Source organism: Pleurodeles waltl, chromosome 12 (genome assembly GCF_031143425.1).
Source record: "Pleurodeles waltl isolate 20211129_DDA chromosome 12, aPleWal1.hap1.20221129, whole genome shotgun sequence".
Classification (NCBI taxonomy): domain Eukaryota; kingdom Metazoa; phylum Chordata; class Amphibia; order Caudata; family Salamandridae; genus Pleurodeles; species Pleurodeles waltl.
Genome location: NC_090451.1, coordinates 64,159,982 through 64,182,164, shown reverse-complemented (window position 1 = coordinate 64,182,164; position 22,183 = coordinate 64,159,982). Strand labels below are relative to the sequence as shown.

General features: G+C 45.5%; 2 protein-coding genes across 3 annotated transcripts in view; one reads left to right on the top strand and one right to left on the bottom strand.

Moving 5' to 3' along the window:
• Window positions 1-2,306, bottom strand: part of STAP2 (signal transducing adaptor family member 2) — a 423,449-nt gene extending 421,143 nt beyond the window's left edge. The window contains exon 1 of the mRNA XM_069217057.1: window positions 2,167-2,306. The gene's annotated coding sequence lies outside the window, so the exon portion shown is untranslated. The remainder of the gene's footprint in view (window positions 1-2,166) is intronic.
• A 54-nt stretch (window positions 2,307-2,360) lies between these two features.
• The window catches only part of MPND (MPN domain containing), a 48,166-nt gene continuing 28,343 nt past the window's right edge, over window positions 2,361-22,183 (top strand). The window contains exons 1-6 of one of the 2 annotated variants that reach the window (XM_069217061.1): window positions 2,361-2,916; window positions 9,937-10,205; window positions 12,464-12,694; window positions 16,384-16,531; window positions 17,748-17,832; window positions 21,876-21,972. In XM_069217061.1, coding sequence (XP_069073162.1) covers window positions 9,993-10,205; window positions 12,464-12,694; window positions 16,384-16,531; window positions 17,748-17,832; window positions 21,876-21,972 — 774 coding nt within the window. In that variant the 5' untranslated portion in view covers window positions 2,361-2,916; window positions 9,937-9,992. The remainder of the gene's footprint in view (window positions 2,917-9,936; window positions 10,206-12,463; window positions 12,695-16,383; window positions 16,532-17,747; window positions 17,833-21,875; window positions 21,973-22,183) is intronic. The other variant, XM_069217062.1, reaches the window with a different exon arrangement.

Sequence of the window (22,183 nt, the reverse complement as noted above, 5' to 3'; positions counted from 1 at the left end):
ACCTGCACCCTGCCCTCTGGGCTGAGAGGGCCTACCATTGGGGTGACTTACAGTGACCTGTAGTAAAAATGGGTGCATGCACCCGTTTCATACAGACTATAATGGCTTGCCTGCAGAACCCTATGCATGGGCTCCCTATGGGTGGCAGAATAACTGCTGAAGCCCATAGGGATCCCCTGGTACCCCAATGCCCTAGGTACCTAGGTACCATACACTAGGGACTTTCATGGGGGGGAGGGGTCAGTATGACAATTGTGGAAGGAAAAAGGTAGTGTTACCAAAATTTACAGGCGAGAGCATAACCACTGGGGTCCTCCCAGTGGACACAGTCAAACACACTGACAACGGGCAGAAAATGGTGGTAACCATGCCAAGAAAGAGGGCACTTTCCTACGCTGCACTTGGGAGTTCAGAACGAACAAGAGACCAAGTACAGATTGCAGTCAAAAAACTATATTAACCAGCTACCTCAGCCACGTTTTCCAGGTGGATAAAACAGCTTATTGGAGGAGACAAAGATCTAGGCTTGTTTAGTGCCCTTTCTAGAAGAGGGCCATTAGTTTCCATGTCTTTCGTTTTGTGGGCCAGACTGGAAGACATCCTAAATGCTGATGTTCAGACTCTACCCTTAATACTTTTTACTCCAAGCCTATTATAGATATAGCATCAGCTTTGAAGAATCATAATCTGAGCTTCCAGTCCTGCTACTGAATATAAAATTGCATACCTTACACAAAAAAATATTTTAAACTCTATTAAAGATTCTGGGGTAAGATTATTCCACCCTTTTTCAGGTATTTGGTGTAATACAGTATAATATTATGTTGCTTATTTCAAACGTCAATAAAAGGCGTAATTACTGTAGGTTATTTGATTCCTCTATTTATTCCTCCACCTGAATGCCTATTAAAGAAACTATTCATGGTTGAACTTGGTTGCGTCCGAATTGTGAAATTCAAACTAGTGCACTACAATCAAGTCACTGCAAAGAAAGACGCAGTCAAAATTGGGTGATTGCTTTTCGGACTCATATAGGGTTATGATTGGCTCCATTCCCAGTAGTTTTCTACCACTGTATCATGGAGTTGTAGTTTTCAAATTTGTTACTTTGCTTCGGTCGAGTTTGAGTAAAGAAAACCATAATTTTCCTCTCTGTGCCCTTAACAGAAATGAAAATTCTTTGTGGATTAAGCTATAAAGCCTTTTTAGGGACGACCCCTGTAGTAATTTCTCTTTCGGCTTCCAACTACGCCCATGTCACGTCAGTCACTTTCATTGGTTCGTGGACTTGCCTTTTAAAATCTGCTTGCTTTCATTAGTGAAAGACATGCATACGTCATATCTTTTCCGGTGCTTAGCCCACCTACACAATACCGGTAAACTACTAAAAACATACAAGGCTCAATGTTTTCAACACGGTTTCTGGACTACTTTATCTGTTTATTTTCCATGCAGCGCGATCACACTTGTTTTTTCCGTTTTCAATTTCAGCACGATCGCACTGCATTTTACATACTGCGACTGCGCTGCGTTTTTTTTACTTTTAATTTGTGTGGCAAGAAAAGTCCGGTTAAGAGTTTACAATACTAATAGCTCTAACTCAAACAAATGCGAGACCCGTTGCACTGAAAATGCTTGTTATTCTTGTTAGGAAGGTATGCAAGTCTGCACAAGACACTGTCCACACAGGTTATCACCAGTACTCATTCAATTCCTGGTATTTTCACCTCCAATTAACCAATCTTAGCAAAACTGGAGATGCCTGTTATTGCTTTGAGCTTTTCCCGGCCAGGCTGGAGCCCTTGGATGCCGGTTTGCAAGCCCCCTCCTGGTGACTTTGTAACTTTCCCCAGTTCGCAGAGTTGAACTGCAGTAGGCATAGTGAGGCTTCAAGAAAGAGAGGGATGGATGACTAAGAAAGTAAATAGAGAGGGCTAGATAAAATGGATGAAGTGCTTGATGGAAGGAAAGATAAAGATTGCAAAAGGAGAAGTGTTGGCGGTTGATTTTAGCATTTTTGCCCGGTCGGCTTTTGGTTCCCCGTTGCGGCCCTGGCTTTCAGCTGCCAAACAGAAGACGGAGCGAAACAAAAACTCGAACACCAGGAACTCATTACATGGACGCACTGACCGTGTCCGTGACATGGTTTGAGGCCACGAAACTCACCGTCCGCGAGGAGGGGCCGCATTTGACACTTAATCCCCCAGAAGGCTCAACAGTCACTCAACGGTCTCTCAGTCAAGGACGTCAACGCTCAACGTCCTCGCGGAGGAGCATCAACAACGCTCCCACGCGCATTAATCCTCGCGGGGGGAGGGGCGAGCCGCACGTCACACACCCGTCTTCGCGACGAAATCAGCACGTCACGCTCTGTTTCATGAGGACGTCGCGGGCACTGTCCTCGCGGACGGAATAAACCGCCACACTCTAAGCTTAATATCGAGGTCACGTTCACTGTGCCAGCGGACGGAATAACACGTCACACACTTCGTACTCGAGACGAGCGGGTCGGAAATGGTTTGAGAATGCACGGGACAAAAGTCCGCAAGTTCCTGCTTGTGTCTACGCGACGACAGTGACAGACTAACCTACAAGACGTTATTCTTTTCTCCTTCGCACCACTGGAAGCGCTACACACGTCGTTGACGTCACAGACGCACTATTTCGTGACTGGTCTCTTTGCATGTTTCCCGTCACGTCACTGAACGCAAGCGAGTGGAGGCGAGGCTCGTGTGACGGATGTACGGGCCGGGTGGCTCTCGCCGTCGCGGGTCCGAATGTCAACAATGGAGTCGCTCGCGTGCATCTACTGGCTGCCTCCGGCCGAGATGCCGGCTCACTGAGAGAGTCCGGCGGGGTCATCTTCTGAGGAGCCAGGCAGTCCTCTAAGGACGGCAGGCAGGTGTCAGAGGCGAGGTATGTGCCATACTCGCGTAAATAAATGGTAGGAAGCTGCGGCCTTACTTTCAGTCTCCCCACAACAAAGTAGTGGTATTATCGAGCTGGCCAGTGGGTGCATTGGAGGTAAACCGCTGTTCTGTACCCCGTCACGTCTGATGTGCTTACTCTGTGCCAGTGAACTACGGCATCTCAGCAAGGATATCTGTGTTACTTCTGTTTCGCGTGATAGCTCATGTGTACAGGTGCCTGCGTAATTCTCACGCTGAATGCGAGGGAACGCAAGTCTCTGCTATTACAGCTGTTCTAAATGTTATATAAAATCAGATTCATTGCCAGGATAGGAGGCTGGGATTATATATTTCTTTCTGCTTTCTTTGTTATTGAGCAGTAGCTTCAAACTATAAAGAAAAAACAATTACTACATTCCCTGTGAGTACAGTAGTGTGAGCAACCATTAACCAATCATAAGGCAGACTGCAGTGTGTGTGTGTATATATATTTATTTATATAATGACGTCGTTACCCCTTTCTATTTATTCTCTCCTATCATCAGTTAAGCCCCTGCTTACCATGACTCTCTCTCGTGGTTGTGGGTTAAATTGGGATTAAGAAAGTGCCTTATGTTGTGCATGTCACTGTTCTCTATGTTTATTTGTGATCAGTGTCACTATATGTTTATCAGCATCACACAATAGGCTCTGTCCCGAGCATTTCTTTATACAAAGAGGGTCCACTGGGTGGTGCTCTTTTGCACCACTAGCAGTTCTTGTCAGGCGAACCGCACATCCTGAGAGAGCAGCATTTCTTTCATTCCTCAGTTTGGCGGCGCGTGCTAGGGGGACGACTCGGAAGGCTCCCAGTTGGAGTTCTTTTGTTGTTACGCCCTTCACTGGGAGTGCACCAGTTCCTGGATAAATTACAATCTAAAACAGTTCAAGGCACCTGGGAGGGGGGGTGCCCACATGTATCAAAGTTTTTCTGGTTGATTGTTGGCAAGTTTGCCTAGGTGCTCACACCCTCCACTCCTGGATTCCTTCAGGAACCATGAATACACACTCCTGGTTTTGCGTCAGAAGAGGAGTGGCCTCCCCAATGCTGTTTTCCTGGAGAGGTGGATATGCTGCTCTCTGTGGCTATATCTAGGGCACTTGCACCTCAGCAGGAAAGCATGGATAGGTTAATGTCACAGGTTTCTAGGGGTTGGGGTCACAACCCGATGCCAGGACTGGTCCCAGCAGATTGTCCGCAACAAATATGCATAGGGTCCTGAAACGTGACTGGGCACCTGGAAGGCTTTGACTATTTACGGGAAGCCTTCCATAAGAGTACACGCATGTTAAAACACTGACCCTTCTGGGGTGGGGGGGGGGTTCCCCTGAAGAAAAGTGTGACCTGGTGAGTCCAAATATTGAACCTGACAATGGGTCCCCCACAAAAGGGGAGAGTGAGATGGATGGACATACCCAGCAACAGCCACATCTCCGCCCACTTGAGACACCTGCACTGGCTTCCCGTCAGCAAAAGGATCACCTTCCGACTCCTCACCCACGCACACAAAGCCCTCCACAACAAGGGACCCGAATACCTCAACCGCTGCCTCAGCTTCTACACTTCCACCCGTCTTCTTCGCTCCACCAGCCTCGCTCTCGCCGCCGTCCCTCGCATCCGCCGCTCCACGGCGGGTGGGAGGTCCTTCTCCTACCTGGCGGCCAAGACTTAGAACTCTCTCCCCACCATCCTCAGGACCACCCAGGACCACTCCGCATTCCGGAGACTACTTAAGACCTGGCTTTTCAAGCAGCAGTAACCCCTTCCCCCTAGCGCCTTGAGACCCGCACGGGTGAGTAGCGTGCTTTATAAATGTATTTGATTTGATTTTGATGGAGGCGGTTCCTCAGACGTGGATCAGGATTCCTGATGCCCTTGGCCGCCTCTGATTGAGTAAAACGGGAGTCATGCTCCAAAGAATTCTTTGATCTTGAGGGGATATATCATTCTAGGCCCTCAGAGGGGCTTCAAGAACAAAAAGTGGCAGAATACATGGCCAGCAAAATCATACAGCCCCTAGATAAGGAAGTAAATGCTCAGCTGCAAGCAGAATGCCCATGGCCTTTCCTCTAAGGCAGAATGCCTCAACCGCAGACATTGTTTACAAGATGTGCACGTTCTTCTCCAAGTATATGATGGACCCCAAAAAAGGGGATTGACCACTCCTGGAGAGCACGTCAAGATATACTTCTTGAGATCTTAGGACCTCTAACCAAAATCATTGAACTGGCTGAAAATTCCAGCCAATCCAGGGAGCCACTCCCTACTGACATTGTAGTGGGCTGAGCACAGAGAGAGAGCTTTGTGCTTCCTGAGAAATGCCAACTGTGCCCTTTCAGATGAAAGGAGACAATCTTTACTAATAAAGATTGATTCCCAAACTTGGGTAACTGGCCATGTCAAAAGCAGGGGCAGTAGCACAGGGCAACCTGTTCGGAGACCCTTTTGTGACGGAACTGGGGACATTTGTGGCCACCCTTTCAGCACTGGACAAGACCCAGCCATCAAACAAGAACATTTTCCTGGAGACGGTTGTCACCGTGGCCAGGAGAGGAATGAAACTATTTTTTCACAAATGGGCCGAAATTACTTCAGGTGTTAGAAACAGTGCAAGGATATCACATAGAGTTCTGCGGAACTTCAGTACATGTAATAAGATCAATAGAGGAACTCTTGCACAAGGTGGAAATATGGAGGTCGGTTTACCCTCATGGGATCCTCAGCAATCTATTTCTTGTAGAGAAAAAAGATAAGGGTTATTGACTAGTAATGAACCTGAAACATTTAAACTAGTGGCTGGCTTACCGCCACTTCAAAATGGAGGGGATCCACCTATTGAGGGACTTTCTTTTACAGGAATACTGGATGGTCTCACTGGACCTTAAGGATGCGTACCTAACAGTCCCTATTTTTCCACCTCACTGATGTTTCCTCCAGTTTGCGTGGAAGTGCGGCAACATGGTGTTTCACCAAGCTCCTCTGTCCAGTGGTGGAGATCGTCCGGACGAAAGGGGTCAGGTTGATCAACTACTTTGACATCTTCATTATAGATCAGTCCCAGTTGAAACTACTTTCGCACTTGACCATGACAATTGCGCTTGTCTAGAACTTGGATTTGTAATCAATCAATGGTCAGAACTCAGATTTGAATCCAGCGCAGATTATGGCTTTTCTGGGCTTTCTCATCATCTCTATATCAGCAACCCTGAGCTTGCTGGAACAGAAGATACACAAGGTCAAGAAGGAACTGACCAATGTCCAGAGGAGAGACAGGATATCCCTACGAAAGCTGGTCAGAATTGTCGGATTGTTGTAATCCTCAATACAGAAAATGTTCCTCTGCCCTCCTGAACTACAGGGAACTAAAGCGACTTAAGGCAGTCCATTTATGGAAGGGCCTTACATACTCTGAATTGATCCCCTGATGCCAGAAGCCAAGACGGTGCTGCAGTGGTGGATAGACTACATGGAAGTGTGGAATGGCAGGGCGATCTTCTGATCAGCCCCGGACCTGGCCGTAGAATCGGATACCAGCTGTCATGGCTGGGGGGCCAGATGTGGAGAGATCTCCATGGGGGAAATGGATGGAAGAAGAGCTCGATCTACACATCAACTGTCTGGAGATCTTAGTGGGATCCTTTGCCATTCACTTCCTTACCTGAGACAGGGTTTCATGTTGTATCCTCCTCAGGAATGACAACATATCAGCGGTCCAATACACCAACCAGCTGGGAGGAATGAGGTCAAGAGCTCTCTCAGAACTGGCAAACGATTTCTGGCAATATTGCAGAGATCACCAGCCTGATTCCCCTCTCTGCTTGAAAAGTCCTGGGTAGACCGAGAGCTGCCATCTTGTTCAGAGATTCTCCGGGATCCCCACAGCCATCAACACCCTCTAGTTCCTAAGGGACATCTCAGGGTCATGGCTTGGAGAATTTCAGGTGATGTTGGCAAAGCAGAAGACTTTCAATCGATGCTAAACACTTCATCCAACAGGCCTGGGCTTCCAGTACTACCAAAAGATATCGATCGGATTGGACACGATGAATGCGTAGGTGTGTGGAGAGGCATCTGGATCCCACAGGGACAAAGGTTACTAATGTCTTAAATTTCCTGATGGAACTGGCACAATCAGGCTTAGCTTATTGCACAGTGAATTTGTTCAGATCAGCGATCTCAGCGGGGCATTATCCCATTTACAATCTCCCGGTGGGTGAACACCCATGGGCGTGTAAACCCATGAAGGGTATTAGACTGTCTGAACCTCCCAAATCCAGGTATGCTGGCCTTCTGGGATGTCATTCTAGTTTTGAAGCTCCTTTTGAGTTGGCAGGTTAATCAATATCTCTCTCTGAAAGAGATTTGGATAAAACTAGCCATGCTCCTTTGTTTGATATCTTGTAAAAGAGTATCCAGTGTCAGGGCTTTGGATGTATCGGCTAGAGTTTTCATACCAGAGGGAGTCCCCTTCACAGTTTCTAGGAGGATCAAAATAAATATCAAGTCAGTATCTGACCCAGCTTTCAAAGATTCTCCTAAACTATGTGTAGTACGGTGCATGCATACGAGGAGATGACAGCAGATGTCAGATCGCATGGGGAGAGACAGCTACCGATTTACTTTCAAGAAGCCTTTTAAAGTTGCTTCCTCCCCATCCATAGCCAGGTGGGTAAGGTGGATTATGTCGGAGGCTGGCATTGATGTCCGCCAGTTTGGAGCTCATTCGGCAAGAGGAGCTTTGGCATTTAAAGCCATTCATGTAGGTGGCAGACTTGAGGATATCATGAATGCGGCAGACTGGTCATCCAACTCCACGTTCAAGAGGTTCTATTTCAAACATATAAATGATGTCACATCAGTGGTGGTAAGTAAGCTTTGAACTTGCATAATCCTTGTCTCCAGTCCTGACATAGAAAATTTCCTAGCTAACAAACAGGAAAGTTTCAATTCTGTTAGGCGCGTAGGCGAGGATTAACCCACCCAAGGTCTGTCTCAAGGTCCATACCTCTGCCTGCCCGAGCTTAAGAGTGACAAGTAGTATGTCATGTTTGGTATACTGAGGTGTCTGATATGAATTATTAAGTGGTATTATTGTAATCTGATTTTGTCAAACTGTTTGCTCTCATATGTAATATCACAGATGGCCTACGTTTTGTAAGATGCATGTTGTTTGAATCGTATCAATGTTCAGAAGGGTTACTCTTCTGTTGTGTTTTCTGGTTTAGAAGTATATTGGCAGGATAATAGTTTTTTTTTTTCCAATTAAGAATAAGAACAGATTTAACAAACTTCAGTTCTTCCGTAGGCACAGACACAAAGAACAACTAATGGAGCATCAATCTTAATTTCCTACAGTGAAGACGAGGAAGGGGCAACAACGTCCAAACATATATATAATTTTTTTTTTTGGATTGTGCAGATATATTTTGAATTGGCACTGCAGTTATGGACACTATGCGGTATGATTGATATATGACTGCAGTTTGCTAAGAATTATGGGACATGTAGTGTTTACCATAAAGGCAAGTGACTATGAGTTTAAAAAAACAGTTGTGCCTTGAGAAGTTGACTCACCTGTGATCAAGTCAATTATGCCGAAACACATCAGGGTAGAATACTGATTGCGTGTACCACTGTTATTTGAATAAAATGCTGTGGTTTATCCGGAACTGGGCTGTGGCACTCTTTGCGTTGGATTTATACTACGTGAATCTCCATCCCCGCCATGCCAAGGCCACCCTGCAGGGTTGGGGGCCCCTTTAGATGGAGTTCTGTGTTTGGATTAATAAAAAGTGGGGCATGACCCACTTGCCTCTGAATGGATCAACGGATTTTCCTAATATTTTCCATATCGGAGGTGAGAAAGGGAGACAAACGGGATATGTATCCAGTTTGGCATGATCCGGATTCCCTGAATTTATTATATAAGTATTACGGCAGCAGCAAGGGTACATATTTGCTTCAGAAGGCCCTTTTTGAATGGAACATTCTTTGATCGTGCTATTACATTTTATTGGCATTGCAGCATTGAAAGCTATGCAGTATGATTTATATGTAACTGCAGTTTGCAAAGAACTATGGGACACATAAATGAAACAGGCAGTTGTGCCTTGAGAAGTTGACTCACCTGTGATCAAGGCAATTATGCCAAAACGCATCAGGGTAGAATACTGCTTGCGTGTAGCCCCTGTTATTTTAATAAATGCTGTGGTTTATCCGGAACTGGGCTTTGGCACCCTTTTGTGTTGGGGGGGGGGGGGTGTGTGTGTGTATGTGTGTATATATATATATATATATATATATATATATATATATACATACACCACTGCGGACTGCATTATGATTGGTTAAGGGTTGTCATGGTTGCTAACACTACTGTACTCATAGGAAATGTAGTGATTGTTTTTTTTTTTATACATTGAAGCTGCTGTTTAATAAAAAGCGAAGAAAGAAATGCATAATCCTAGCCTCTGTGTCCTTAATAGAATTGAAACTTTCCCTCTTGTTAGGAAATTTTTCATTATCAGCCACACATATTGCAGCCAATATCAGGCACATGTCAGGTGGTATTATTCACCCTAATCCAATTACAACTGAGGTGTTTTTGCTCTGGTGTTAGTCATCACATCCTGCTTTAATCCAGTGTAAGCAGCCGCTAATCAGAAATTTTTGCATGGGACCCCTTTAACACGAAGACAGTAGAATGAGGCAGCAATCACGGGTGAGTGTGAGCTGGAGCACCCAGGATTTTTTTTAAAAATCATAATGCAGCCTCTCTTTTGAGTGACATAGATTTTTGGGTGCAACAGTACAATGTGTATTAGGTTTATTAGCTAAGGTAGAAACGGGGCAGTTGTGAGCGCTTGCAGTTGAAGACATTTTGGGATAGTTGGGAAATATATATTGCCTTTACTGGCTATGATTTGGCTCTGATCATTATCTTTCCCTCCTGCGTTTTTTTTTTTTCTTTCTTTCTTTCTTGTGCAGGAGTCACTAGGTCTAATCCCCTTCAACAGTGATCTGGTGATTTTGGTTCTTTAGCAATGGACTCGCAATCCCCAGGGGCAGAGGAAGGCCCAGAGGAAGAGGAGGAAGAACTAGAGACTAGCATGGAGGACCATGAGAGTGAGATCCCTGTAAAAGTGATGCAAAGTGTGCGAGGCTGCATCCTGACCAGACGGGGGATCACATTGCGGGTTCTGCTCAAGGATGCATTGATTGAACCTGGCGATGGTGTACTGTCCATCCACTACCTGGTGAGGCTGTAGGGATGGTGGGTATTGACTGCATGGTGACATATGGCACTTCATGAAAGTTTAGCAGAAGAAAGCTACACTGGTGACATCTCATCTTCTGCCAAGCTAGGCTGTGAATTTTGTAAACCATAATCTCGCAAAAACTTGGATAACAATTTGAGAGCCTTTCTTCAATTAAGAGTAAAGATTGTTAGTGGTTATGTAGGTTTGTAACTCTAAAATAACAAATATACCATGTATTACACGAGAGAAAGAGATAGGACTGAATGATCACTTCACCAAAACATGCATTGGGAAAGTCAGTAGGTCTTGCCTTTGGGATCTGTTGGCTTTGCGATATGCTGTACTGCAACCACAATGCTCTACAGCATGGCTAAAAAATAAGCAGGTAAAAAAGGTACTGCGACGCAGCAGTTGCATCAGTTTGCGTGCACGCTCACACACCCATGCACATGCCTTCAAAATTGCTTTGCATGGTTTTTTTTTTATTTAAAGATGTGGATTGGTAAATTAAAAAAGCAGTGCAAAAACATTTTTTAAATACATTTTTGAAGTGCTGGTGGGGTGACTCAACACAGAGAGACTGTTGGGAGTAAGCAACATGGAGAGTGTGGATGGGGGGGAAGCAAGTCAGAGGGGAGAGATGTAATAGAAGCAACATGGAGGATGGGGTGTGGAGGAGAACAAACTGGTGGGATAGAAAGAGGTCGCAGGCGGGGGAAGCAGCACAGAGAGTAGAGATGAGGAGCAACAGGTGAGAGAGAAGAGACCATGACTGGGGTGGTGCAACACAGACAATGGGGAGGCGAGGCAATGGGCAAGGGCAAAAGACGGTGTGGGTGCAGGGAAGCAATACGGAGGGCGGGTGGGAAGAAGAAACAACAGGGAAGATAACATTGTGGAGCAGATGGGGAGAAGAACATGGGCGAGAAAGCAATAGGGGAAATACACGAGTGCAAGTAAAAAATGTTGGGGGGCTAAAATTACACAGGCGTCAAAGAACAACCTAGAGCGCAGCGGAGGAGAAGTACACTGGAGTGATAGCTGGAAAGCACATGCACTCCCATAGAGTGCTTAACCCAAAAGAAAAAAAAAAGTGCTTACTAAGCAGTAAACGCTAGCCAATCAAACGCATGGTAAAGAAATTATGTTCCATGGAAGGGACAAACACAAGATGGGACACAAATAAGAAGCAGGCAGTTCCTAGTGACAAGAAAGCCAAACAGTGGGTAAGCAGTGGGTGTGCTCCAAGCCCCTGTATATTTTTAGTAAACCCATGATGTCTCGCAGCAGACAGTGAATGCTCATTCTAGTAGGCTCAGCGTAAAAAGAGATCCCTTCCAAGAGAAGCCAATGAATAGATGTCAATAGGGACTGAGAGGGCAACAATTTATTGCTGTCAATACAACCTTCATGAATGTTGCCTGCTACAAGCCATGCCTTTTTGACCACCATTAGATTTCTTCTGTAACTTGTAATAGTACTTGTTCCAATTAAAGTATGTAACTTTGTTTGCTGGAATGAAAGGTGCTGTTAGCTCAAATACCAGACAAACAGAGAGTGTCTCATATGACAGGGGCCACTTAGCAGCCACAAGTAGCAAAAAGATATAGAGACTATAGTCCCTTCCATCCAAAGAGCATTATTTTCTTTAGTGATCAGTGAATGAAATGAGACAGAATTCTTTCTCACATGGACCAAAGCTTCAGTGTCCATGCAGACTGCTCCCTTCTAGTGGCTACGGGTATTTAGGCTGTATTTTATACCCTCACAGCAAGTGTTGCTGTAATATATGGAACCTATAAGTATCCTACTCAGTATTCTTTCTACTGTATAGAGCCTGCCTGTTCAGCTTTGCAAATGTTTGCCAAGTGAACAAGCTCTGGATTCACTTTTTAACATCACATGGATGGGTTTGCTAATGTTCTACTTCTCAGTGCTGTTACCATTTGCACCTTGAGCAGTGCTTTCTTTATCCTAAGGTTACCATATATTCCCAGAGCCATGACAAAATAATCCAGTAGATATGAGAAATTGATGGATGGAAAAAACCTTAATGTAATGTTGGCGGAGGCGGGTTGGGTCCCCTTACCTTGCGTTTGCTTTTTCCTTGGGCTCACCTGAGCTGTTTGATTGTATTTGTACCAGGATTCTTTAGCTTCTCCTTTGGGTGGACATAGCGGGTGGAGGAGAAAGCTCGTTCAACATCATGCATCTTTATCTCATGTGTCTTTTCTTCTTCCATTTGAATTTCTTAGGGCAAGAGGTTTGTTGGCGATCTGTTGTCTGATGGCAAGATTCGGTGGCAGGAAACAGGGCAGGTCTTCAATTCTCCTAGTGCCTGGGCCACGTATTGTAAAAAGTTGGTGAACCCTGCAAAGAAGTCTGGGTGTGGCTGGGCCTCTGTAAAGTACAAGGGACAGAAACTAGACCAGTACAAAACAAACTGGCTGAGGAAGCACCAGAGCAGCATTCAAAACATGGATGTGGTAAGTATACCATTCTATATTCTGCCCCACCGTCTATCACTTCTTTTTGGTACTTTAATTATATCTGTGCATGAGGCCAGACCCGGGTGGGTTTAAGATAAATTAAGTCAGATCTGAGTTACAGAAAATTTTCTGAGGCTGATGTGAATAATATCATTAGTTAAATAGCCATGTTACAACATGAGCCCTAGTCTTTTTCTTATCAAGAATATCAGAAGTGTTAAACATGAGGCATTTCCTTACTGTGGGTATGTTGACGAGATCCACTGGTCTAATGATTCCAGGTCCCTAAATGAGAAGTTGTCCAAAATCCTTTTGGACGTTTAAATAACCTTTCGTAGCGTGTAGCAACAGTTTGGGCTCTCGTATTTGATGTAGGGGGACTAAAAGTTTGAATTTACACATCTCGGGGAAAGGATATGAGTAGTGTCTGGTGGAGAAGCCTAAGGGGTGGAAGATTGGGAGCTGGAATTCCTATTCTTACAAATTCCATCTTGTTGAGGTCTTTCTCTTCGATGTTGTAATGCAGAAACTCAGTCCTGAGACCGTAGCATCTATCGGCTTCTTGTTTTCTGTTGAGGAAAGTTCAGCCCATTGTTTTGTTTATGGGTAGAGAGTTGGTCCAGTGGTTTGTCTTGGTGTAGTCTCTGAGGAGACCACCACAGATTTGTTTATGGAGAGTGTAGGAAGTTGGCTCTGTATGCACTATTTCAAAGTAAGGAATAGTATGCACAGAGTCCAAGGGTTCCCCTTAGAGGTAAGATAGTGGCAAAAAGAGATAATACTAATGCTCTATTTTGTGGTAGTGTGGTCGAGCAGTAGGCTTATCCAAGGAGTAGTGTTAAGCATTTGTTGTACACACACACAGAGACAAATCCAGCCAATAGGTTTTTGTATAGAAAAATATATTTTCTTAGTTTATTTTAAGAACCACAGGTTCAAATTCTACATGTAATATCTCATTCGAAAGGTATTGCAGGTAAGTACTTTAGGAACTTTAAATCATAAAAATTGCATGTATACTTTACAAGTTATTGACAAATAGCTGTTTTAAAAGTGGACACTTAGTGCAATTTTCACAGTTCCTGGGGGAGGTAAGTTTTTGTTAGTTTTACCAGGTAAGTAAGACACTTACAGGGTTCAGTTCTTGGTCCAAGGTAGCCCACCGTTGGGGGTTCAGAGCAACCCCAAAGTCACCACACCAGCAGCTCAGGGCCGGTCAGGTGCAGAGTTCAAAGTGGTGCCCAAAACACATAGGCTAGAATGGAGCGAAGGGGGTGCCCCGGTTCCGGTCTGCTTGCAGGTAAGTACCCGCGTCTTCGGAGGGCAGACCAGGGGGGGTTTTGTAGGGCACCGGGGGGGACACAAGCCCACACAGAAATTTCACCCTCAGCGGCGCGGGGGCGGCCGGGTGCAGTGTAGAACCAAGCGTCGGGTTCGCAATGTTAGTCTATGAGAGATCTCTGGATCTCTTCAGCGCTGCAGGCAGGCAAGGGGGGGATTCCTCGGGGAAACCTCCACTTGGACAAGGGAGAGGGACTCCTGGGGGTCACTTCTCCAGTGAAAGTCCGGTCCTTCAGGTCCTGGGGGCTGCGGGTGCAGGGTCTCTCCCAGGCGTCGGGACTTTAGGTTCAAAGAGTCGCGGTCAGGGGAAGCCTCGGGATTCCCTCTGCAGGCGGCGCTGTGGGGGCTCAGGGGGGACAGGTTTTGGTACTCACAGTATCAGAGTAGTCCTGGGGTCCCTCCTGAGGTGTCGGATCTCCACCAGCCGAGTCGGGGTCGCCGGGTGCAGTGTGGCAAGTCTCACGCTTCTTGCGGGGAGCTTGCAGGGTTCTTTAAAGCTGCTGGAAACAAAGTTGCAGCTTTTCTTGGAGCAGGTCCGCTGTCCTCGGGAGTTTCTTGTCTTTTCGAAGCAGGGGCAGTCCTCAGAGGATGTCGAGGTCGCTGGTCCCTTTGGAAGGCGTCGCTGGAGCAGGATCTTTGGAAGGCAGGAGACAGGCCGGTGAGTTTCTGGAGCCAAGGCAGTTGTCGTCTTCTGGTCTTCCGCTGCAGGGGTTTTCAGCTAGGCAGTCCTTCTTCTTGTAGTTGCAGGAATCTAATTTTCTAGGGTTCAGGGTAGCCCTTAAATACTAAATTTAAGGGCGTGTTTAGGTCTGGGGGGTTAGTAGCCAATGGCTACTAGCCCTGAGGGTGGGTACACCCTCTTTGTGCCTCCTCCCAAGGGGAGGGGGTCATAATCCTAACCCTATTGGGGGAATCCTCCATCTGCAAGATGGAGGATTTCTAAAAGTTAGAGTCACCTCAGCTCGGGACACCTTAGGGGCTGTCCTGACTGGCCAGTGACTCCTCCTTGTTTTTCTCATTATTTTCTCCGGCCTTGCCGCCAAAAGTGGGGCCTGGCCGGAGGGGGCGGGCAACTCCACTAGCTGGAGTGTCCTGCTGGGTTGGCACAAAGGAGGTGAGCCTTTGAGGCTCACCGCCAGGTGTGACAATTCCTGCCTGGGAGAGGTGTTAGCATCTCCACCCAGTGCAGGCTTTGTTACTGGCCTCAGAGTGACAAAGGCACTCTCCCCATGGGGCCAGCAACATGTCTCGGTTTGTGGCAGGCTGCTAAAACTAGTCAGCCTACACAGATAGTCGGTTAAGTTTCAGGGGGCACCTCTAAGGTGCCCTCTGTGGTGTATTTTACAATAAAATGTACACTGGCATCAGTGTGCATTTATTGTGCTGAGAAGTTTGATACCAAACTTCCCAGTTTTCAGTGTAGCCATTATAGTGCTGTGGAGTTCGTGTTTGACAGACTCCCTAGACCATATACTCTTATGGCTACCCTGCACTTACAATGTCTAAGGTTTTGTTTAGACACTGTAGGGGTACCATGCTCATGCACTGGTACCCTCACCTATGGTATAGTGCACCCTGCCTTAGGGCTGTAAGGCCTGCTAGAGGGGTGTCTTACCTATACTGCATAGGCAGTGAGAGGCTGGCATGGCACCCTGAGGGGAGTGCCATGTCGACTTACTCGTTTTGTTCTCACTAGCACACACAAGCTGGCAAGCAGTGTGTCTGTGCTGAGTGAGAGGTCTCCAGGGTGGCATAAGACATGCTGCAGCCCTTAGAGACCTTCCTTGGCATCAGGGCCCTTGGTACTAGAAGTACCAGTTACAAGGGACTTATCTGGGTGCCAGGGTCTGCCAATTGTGGATACAAAAGTACAGGTTAGGGAAAGAACACTGGTGCTGGGGCCTGGTTAGCAGGCCTCAGCACACTTTCAATTGTAAACATAGCATCAGCAAAGGCAAAAAGTCAGGGGGCAACCATGCCAAGGAGGCATTTCCTTACAGAGAGGGATAGAGTCCTTTTTCTCCGTTGTTACAGCCAGTATTTTGCAACCTAAGGTAATCTTAACTCCGTATTTTGTTTTAAGGGATCTCAATACTATGCTTTCTAGCAGAGGACAAATTAGGCCAGTACATTATTACCTCAGATGGGCTTGATGTTTTGTCAGACGTTGCCTTATCACTATGTTTGTGAGCCATGGAGAGCTTTGTCCTTTATTTTTGTCTCTGAAGAGAGATTGGCTCTCTTTTTCATCTCAGAAATGGCTCTGAGTTTCAGGGCTGACTGGCATTTGGGTGAGTGTTGAGTATTTTTCAGTGTCGGGTTGACATAGTTATTTTCCCCCACAGAGCCCTGTTAGCGAAGGGGAAGATGAGGAAGCTGCTGAGGAAGATGACAAAGAAGCAAGAGAGGGGAAAGGGCCTTCTTCGGACACTAAGAAAACTGAAGACCTGAGCAAGAAGCATCAAAGCAAAATGCTCTTGGATCAGAACACTGGTAACTGTAGGAAACTCATCTGGTAATGGAGAGACTAAATATGGTGGAACGGGACAACTGGAATAGGGAAGCAAAATGTATAGTGAATGGGCATTTTTCGGTGTAGCAAAGTATTAAGTGAGCCCAAGGGTTAGGTGAAAGATGTGGGAGGGTGGGTTGGGGTGGATGGCTTGGGGGGGGGGGGGGGGGAGGGTGAGGGGAAGAGTAGTTCTGTGGGGTGTCTCTATTTGAGGCAGAGCAATGGAAATCAGAGCTGGTACTATCAAAAGATGAAGATAATTAACTTCAAAGACACCCTTGCTAGTGATCACTCCATGATTTCCTATGAAATCCATCTGTGCATGAACGACAAAGGAAAGTTTCCTTTATGGAAGAGGTGGTCTCACACACTAAGTAGTGTCATGCTTCATCATAGACCACCCCTACCCACCCTTGTAGAACAATGTCACCAGGGTGGATTCAACCATCTGGTTCAGATGTACCAGAGGGAATTCTTATACGAAGCGCGATGGACAAAACCGGGATCTAGATAATTAAAAATACCAAGTGTACTACCTGTAATACACCTTTATTCTCGGCGTCCACTGTTATGGTTAAAAAACTAATGGAAAGTGATGGTCCTGAGTATAATGGCTTCGCTCATCTATGAATAAACCAACATGTTTCTGCCCGTTTACCAAGCCTCAGCCGGTCTAGGGCGTTCATCAGGGCTGAGGATCCCTATTTAAACCAAAAGCTTGAAAGTTTGAAACTAATAATATAGTTCATGTCCGTCAATTATCTTCATCTTTTGATATTAGGGGCTTGGATTTCCATTGGTCTGCCTCAAATAGAGACACCCCACTGAACTACTCTTTTCTTTTTCACCCCACATCTTTTTGTGTCTATAGACTTACCTTTGGGAGGACGTGTGGCGGGATCTACCTCTCAACTCTCCCTTTATAAAAGGCTTTGGTAAAAGAGGGATAACAGATATTGTGGAGGAAAAGATATTCCAGGAAGGAGCATGGCTGATATTTTTGGAATCCAAACCCTGGGGATTGGAGAAGGAAGCAGAAAAGCTGGAACGGAATGACAAAAAGTGAGCAGGAAGGTGTTGTTATTGGGAGTTGAGGTAGGTTTAGAGGGTATAAAATAGGAATGTGTAAGAGTATTTTACACTTTGCAAGTGTTGAGGAGTTGGCAAGCTTTAAGACAAAACTATTTCTTCTTCTAGATAACTGTCAGAATGGAAAGAGCCTGGAAAGCAGGAGCCGCACACCTGTGCGCTATGCCACCCTGGGAGCCAGAGATCCTTCCAGGTATCTTACAGTGCTTCACACTCCTCCAGTCTTTGGTGTCATGTTTATTCTTATGTTTCATTGATTGGGTGTCTTTCCTGCTGAAAGCCGGGCACTTGTCTGTCTGCATCTCTTAGGTAAGAGAAGTAGAACTCTGGCATAGGCTCCTGATCAGTGGGGATAGAACCAAGTGAGCCAAGGGTTCGATATACAAAAACTAACAGGACAAGGCTTCAGGTCTGTTTCGTTTATTAAGATGGGCTAGACTTGGGAGAGGGCTTGGGGTAAGTGTATTGGAAGAGAACTAGAGGAAATAGGACTGAAGGAGGTGGGCATGGTATTGTGTGGGAGATTAGGGAGGAGGGTCAAAGAATAGAGGGATAAGTGGAGAAGAGGGAACAGTAAGGAGAGTGGGCACACACCTTTATACACTAGTTTGTTCCTTGCTCGGGTACTCTAATATCTCAAACATCCACTTCATTTATCTTCTCAAGATTACAACCTAGTGAAGCAAGGCAGCTGGAACTGTGTGACCTGCAAGACCTTCGGTCATTTGGTTCGCTTCAGCTTGGGCACCATAATTCTTCACAGAACTCTGTGATGTGCTGCCTGTGTCTCACTATTATTGTCTCCCTCTTGAATCTTAGAATGTAATTTGCTGCACAGGGCAGCTTATCCCTTTAGATGCTCGAGACAAAGCAGCAGGGTTGACTAATAATACTACTGGTTCTTTGGGTTCTAGGTTCTATGGTGGACATCTGAATGTGTGCTCTGTTCAGACTGCGAAGAGAGAGCTGGAAAAAAGATTCAGACCAACCGATTCGGAGCCCAAATTTCTGAAAGTCTTCTTTCAGAGTTTTTTGTGGTGGCAGCAGGAAGTTCAACCTCAGCAAGTTCTGAAACACAGAGAGAGAGACTGAACAGTGTAGGCAAACAGGTTGGTTGGACATTGACAGGCAATATATGGGCTTCCAGCTCTACGGCTGTTTTGGACAGTAATGACAAGTTATCATGGTATTCAAAGAGCCAGTTGGTGGCGTATCTTACTGAGAACTCTCGGGAGATAGATAAAGAATGAATGATCACGTCTGACAGGATAATCAGAATGGTGCCAGCGGCAGCTGACCTCTCTACATCTAATTATTGCCATGGGCTTTCAATAAAGCACACTTCATGTCCACAGCTTTCGCCTAGGTCTGCATAGGTGCTTGGTGTACTTTTTTTTGTACTTCGTTGTTTGATAGATATGGAGGTCTAAACAATAAAACGGAGACCATGATGTTAGCAGGCTTAAAGAAAAGGACTATGGCTATCTCTTGAGCTCCAGAAACATTCTGTGGGTGGGAGAAATTGGTTTGGGTCATCACTTCCTGACAGAAGGGCTCATACAAAGTAACAGCTCATTGTTTTGCCTCACCAACCAGTTCCTCCAAGTGAGCAGCAATTTGATATTGTAGAGATTAGAGAGAAAATCAGATTTAAGAGTTCCTGTCCTCTTATTCCAAAAAAAGGTGGCAAATCCTGTTAGTTTGAGCCAACTGGTTCCAGAGACAAAATTTCTGTTGCAAGAGAAAATAATAGAAAATGTTCCAAAACAATAGAGTAACTAACAAGTCTGTTCTGAACAAAAAGGCTGGAAACGAGAATATCACTTTTTGAGATCGATTTAAAGTTAAACAAATATGTATCCTATTGATTCTTGAATAGTAACAACAGAAGACCATATTCTACAGAAACCTAGACATAGAGAACTACACTTAAAATGGTTCAACACCCCCCCAGGCTATATTGGTAGTATATTGAGAACATCATTAAGGCAAAGGGCCTCAAAATTAAACCCTCAACTTTAAAGAAGAGCTTTGTCAACCTTTGGAGGCTAAGCCTTGTTTAGGAAACCTGCCTGGAGGTTCTAGGATGGACACAGAGTAACTTTAAAATGGTAATCTCTGCCCAAGCACTGGCATATTTATTTCCTGTGTAGTTGAGATTTTACACTGGGGAGGCCAAACAGTTAAAATGTTGTTGTCTGGGTAACCAGACTTTCTAGTGGGCATTGTCTCAGTGGACGCTAGGCTTTTTATTTGTATTTCATGAGTACATAGTTATACAGCGTGATACTCTGTGCCAGTCATATAATACATTGCTAATGTAAATTGTGATGTTGCCAAACATTAATGTGAATTGTCTCTCCCTCCCCTCTCACCTTTCTCAGCTCCAATATTATAGGGATATGGGAATGGTACTTGGTCATTATGTGATGTTTACTACCGCCTGAAGAATTCGTGTCAGTAGCCTAGAGCAAAGCCATTGTTGAGAGTCGCCTAGGGTAGCCACTTGGCTCTATACCAAATGCATTGTGTAAACACAGGCTGCGAGACTTAGAGAAGAAGCTCACTTTGGCCACATGTGCAGACTTGATCAGACCTAAACAATTGCCTTTTCTCTGCTTTGTAATCGGTCCTCAAAAGCTGGCGTTAGAGATGAGTAGGACGCAAGGGCAGGAGTAATCTTGGCACTTAAGCGCACCTCTCAATTATCAACTCAGTCGCCATTCTGGCTTCGGATATGCCCCATTGTTGTACTTTATTACTGCAGTATCATTCATTCAGAGGAACTCCGAGCGTAGTGACAAAACTGCACTGAGGCGTTACTACAGCTGGCGGAATTGGTATTTATTGGGTGCGATATATTACCCCCAAAAATACCACAGTACTCGAATTGTGCATCTTTGGTCTGTGTATGTATTCTGGATTTAAAGCCTAAAACAGATCAAGGGTGGTTTGGAGTCCCACCAAGAGGTGGTACTTGGTTTGTAGTAGCTGGTAATGGAGGGGATTCTGTGGCATCCACGTTAACTGTGGCTGAGTGACTTTGTAATTCACAGACTGGTTTGTGTTTAGCTCAGGAGTACATTCTCAAAGGACAGATTTGTGCAATGTACAGATTGTCCCCATACTTTGCTTCGGGGCAGCTCAGGGTGTCGCTGAGGCTTTGCTGTTGTATGGAACAGACACACTGATTTTTACTTATTCCATTCATACATTCTCAGTCGCTTTACGTTTTGTCAATTTAGTCATTTTTCACTGAGCCATGGTGCTTACAGTACAGTCGCTGAAAGTAACCAGATGCATCACAGTCTCTTACTCCGCATGTACGGAGTGCCCTCTATTGCAGTCACGGTTTGCCTGCTGATGCACTTAATGCAAATGGCTGCTTAGCCGCCTCAGATCAGTTGCTGCCTGTAAAATTCGAGATGCAGTACTTGTGTCCATTGCAATATGTTTCAATGTCTGTGACTGGAAGTGAAGCTTTGAGCGGCACAGGGAAACTGCAGTCTGCCTTCTCAAAGATGGCAGTACTCTGGCCTCCACCACCAAACCTTGCCTTTGTCACATTTGGTTGGCTACCCCACTGCCCTGTGGCGAGCAGACCCTGCTCATCTCTCGACAGGCATTATTTTGGGCCCGATTCCGCTCATTCTTGTGTCTCATTCTCCCATTAACATCACACAGATGATCACTTGCATCCTCACAAACACTGGTGCAAACATTACGCACATACATTCACTTCCCACACACTCCTGCACCGCCATTCATCTATCTTTGCACACGCACACTCACGGGGCATGAATCTTACATTGATTTGCGACATGTTTGTTTCTGTCAGACGTGCACACATAGGGAGAGGGTAGCTTCATTGCTGTGTGTGTGAGAGAGATCGTGCACAGCCTCTGCTTATGCTGTAACTGGTCTTTGTATGTGAATTAATTTTCGACTGCTGCTGTTCATGTATTTCCTGTTTTCTAGTGTGTGAGGTAGCATGATTGATGTTGTTTGCGCTGTATCTGATCTGTGTGTTGGGGAACCTTTCATTCCTTCCACCACGTTTCCTGTGTCAGTTGTTTGTATTTTGGAACCTCACACTTCTGCCAAAGCTGTCAAAGAGGCCACTCACGATACAAAAGCCAAACGATCTCTGTGGACCGTATGGATTCGGACTGTTGTTAGTACGTTCAGATGTGACACACTGCGTAGAGTTTCATGGCTTGTGCTTCTACTTTGCAGGGATCCGCACACTCTGGTGGAAATAACTTCCTTCGCAGCAGTTAACAAGTTCCAGCCTTTCAATGTGACAATATCCAGCAATGTATTGTTGCTGGTGGTATGTATTCATGACTATATAGTGTCTCACCTTCCTCACACTGGTGTCAAAAGTCACTTAACTGCATGCATACTGAATGCACTAGATGGTTTTCAGCTTCAGATTTAGCATTTTCTGTTGCACTAATGGTAGATCACAAGGCCTACATCAGCAGGAACAGACTGCAGTAATCGCTGGGCACTGAAGTGCTGCATTCTGAGGTTTGAACAGT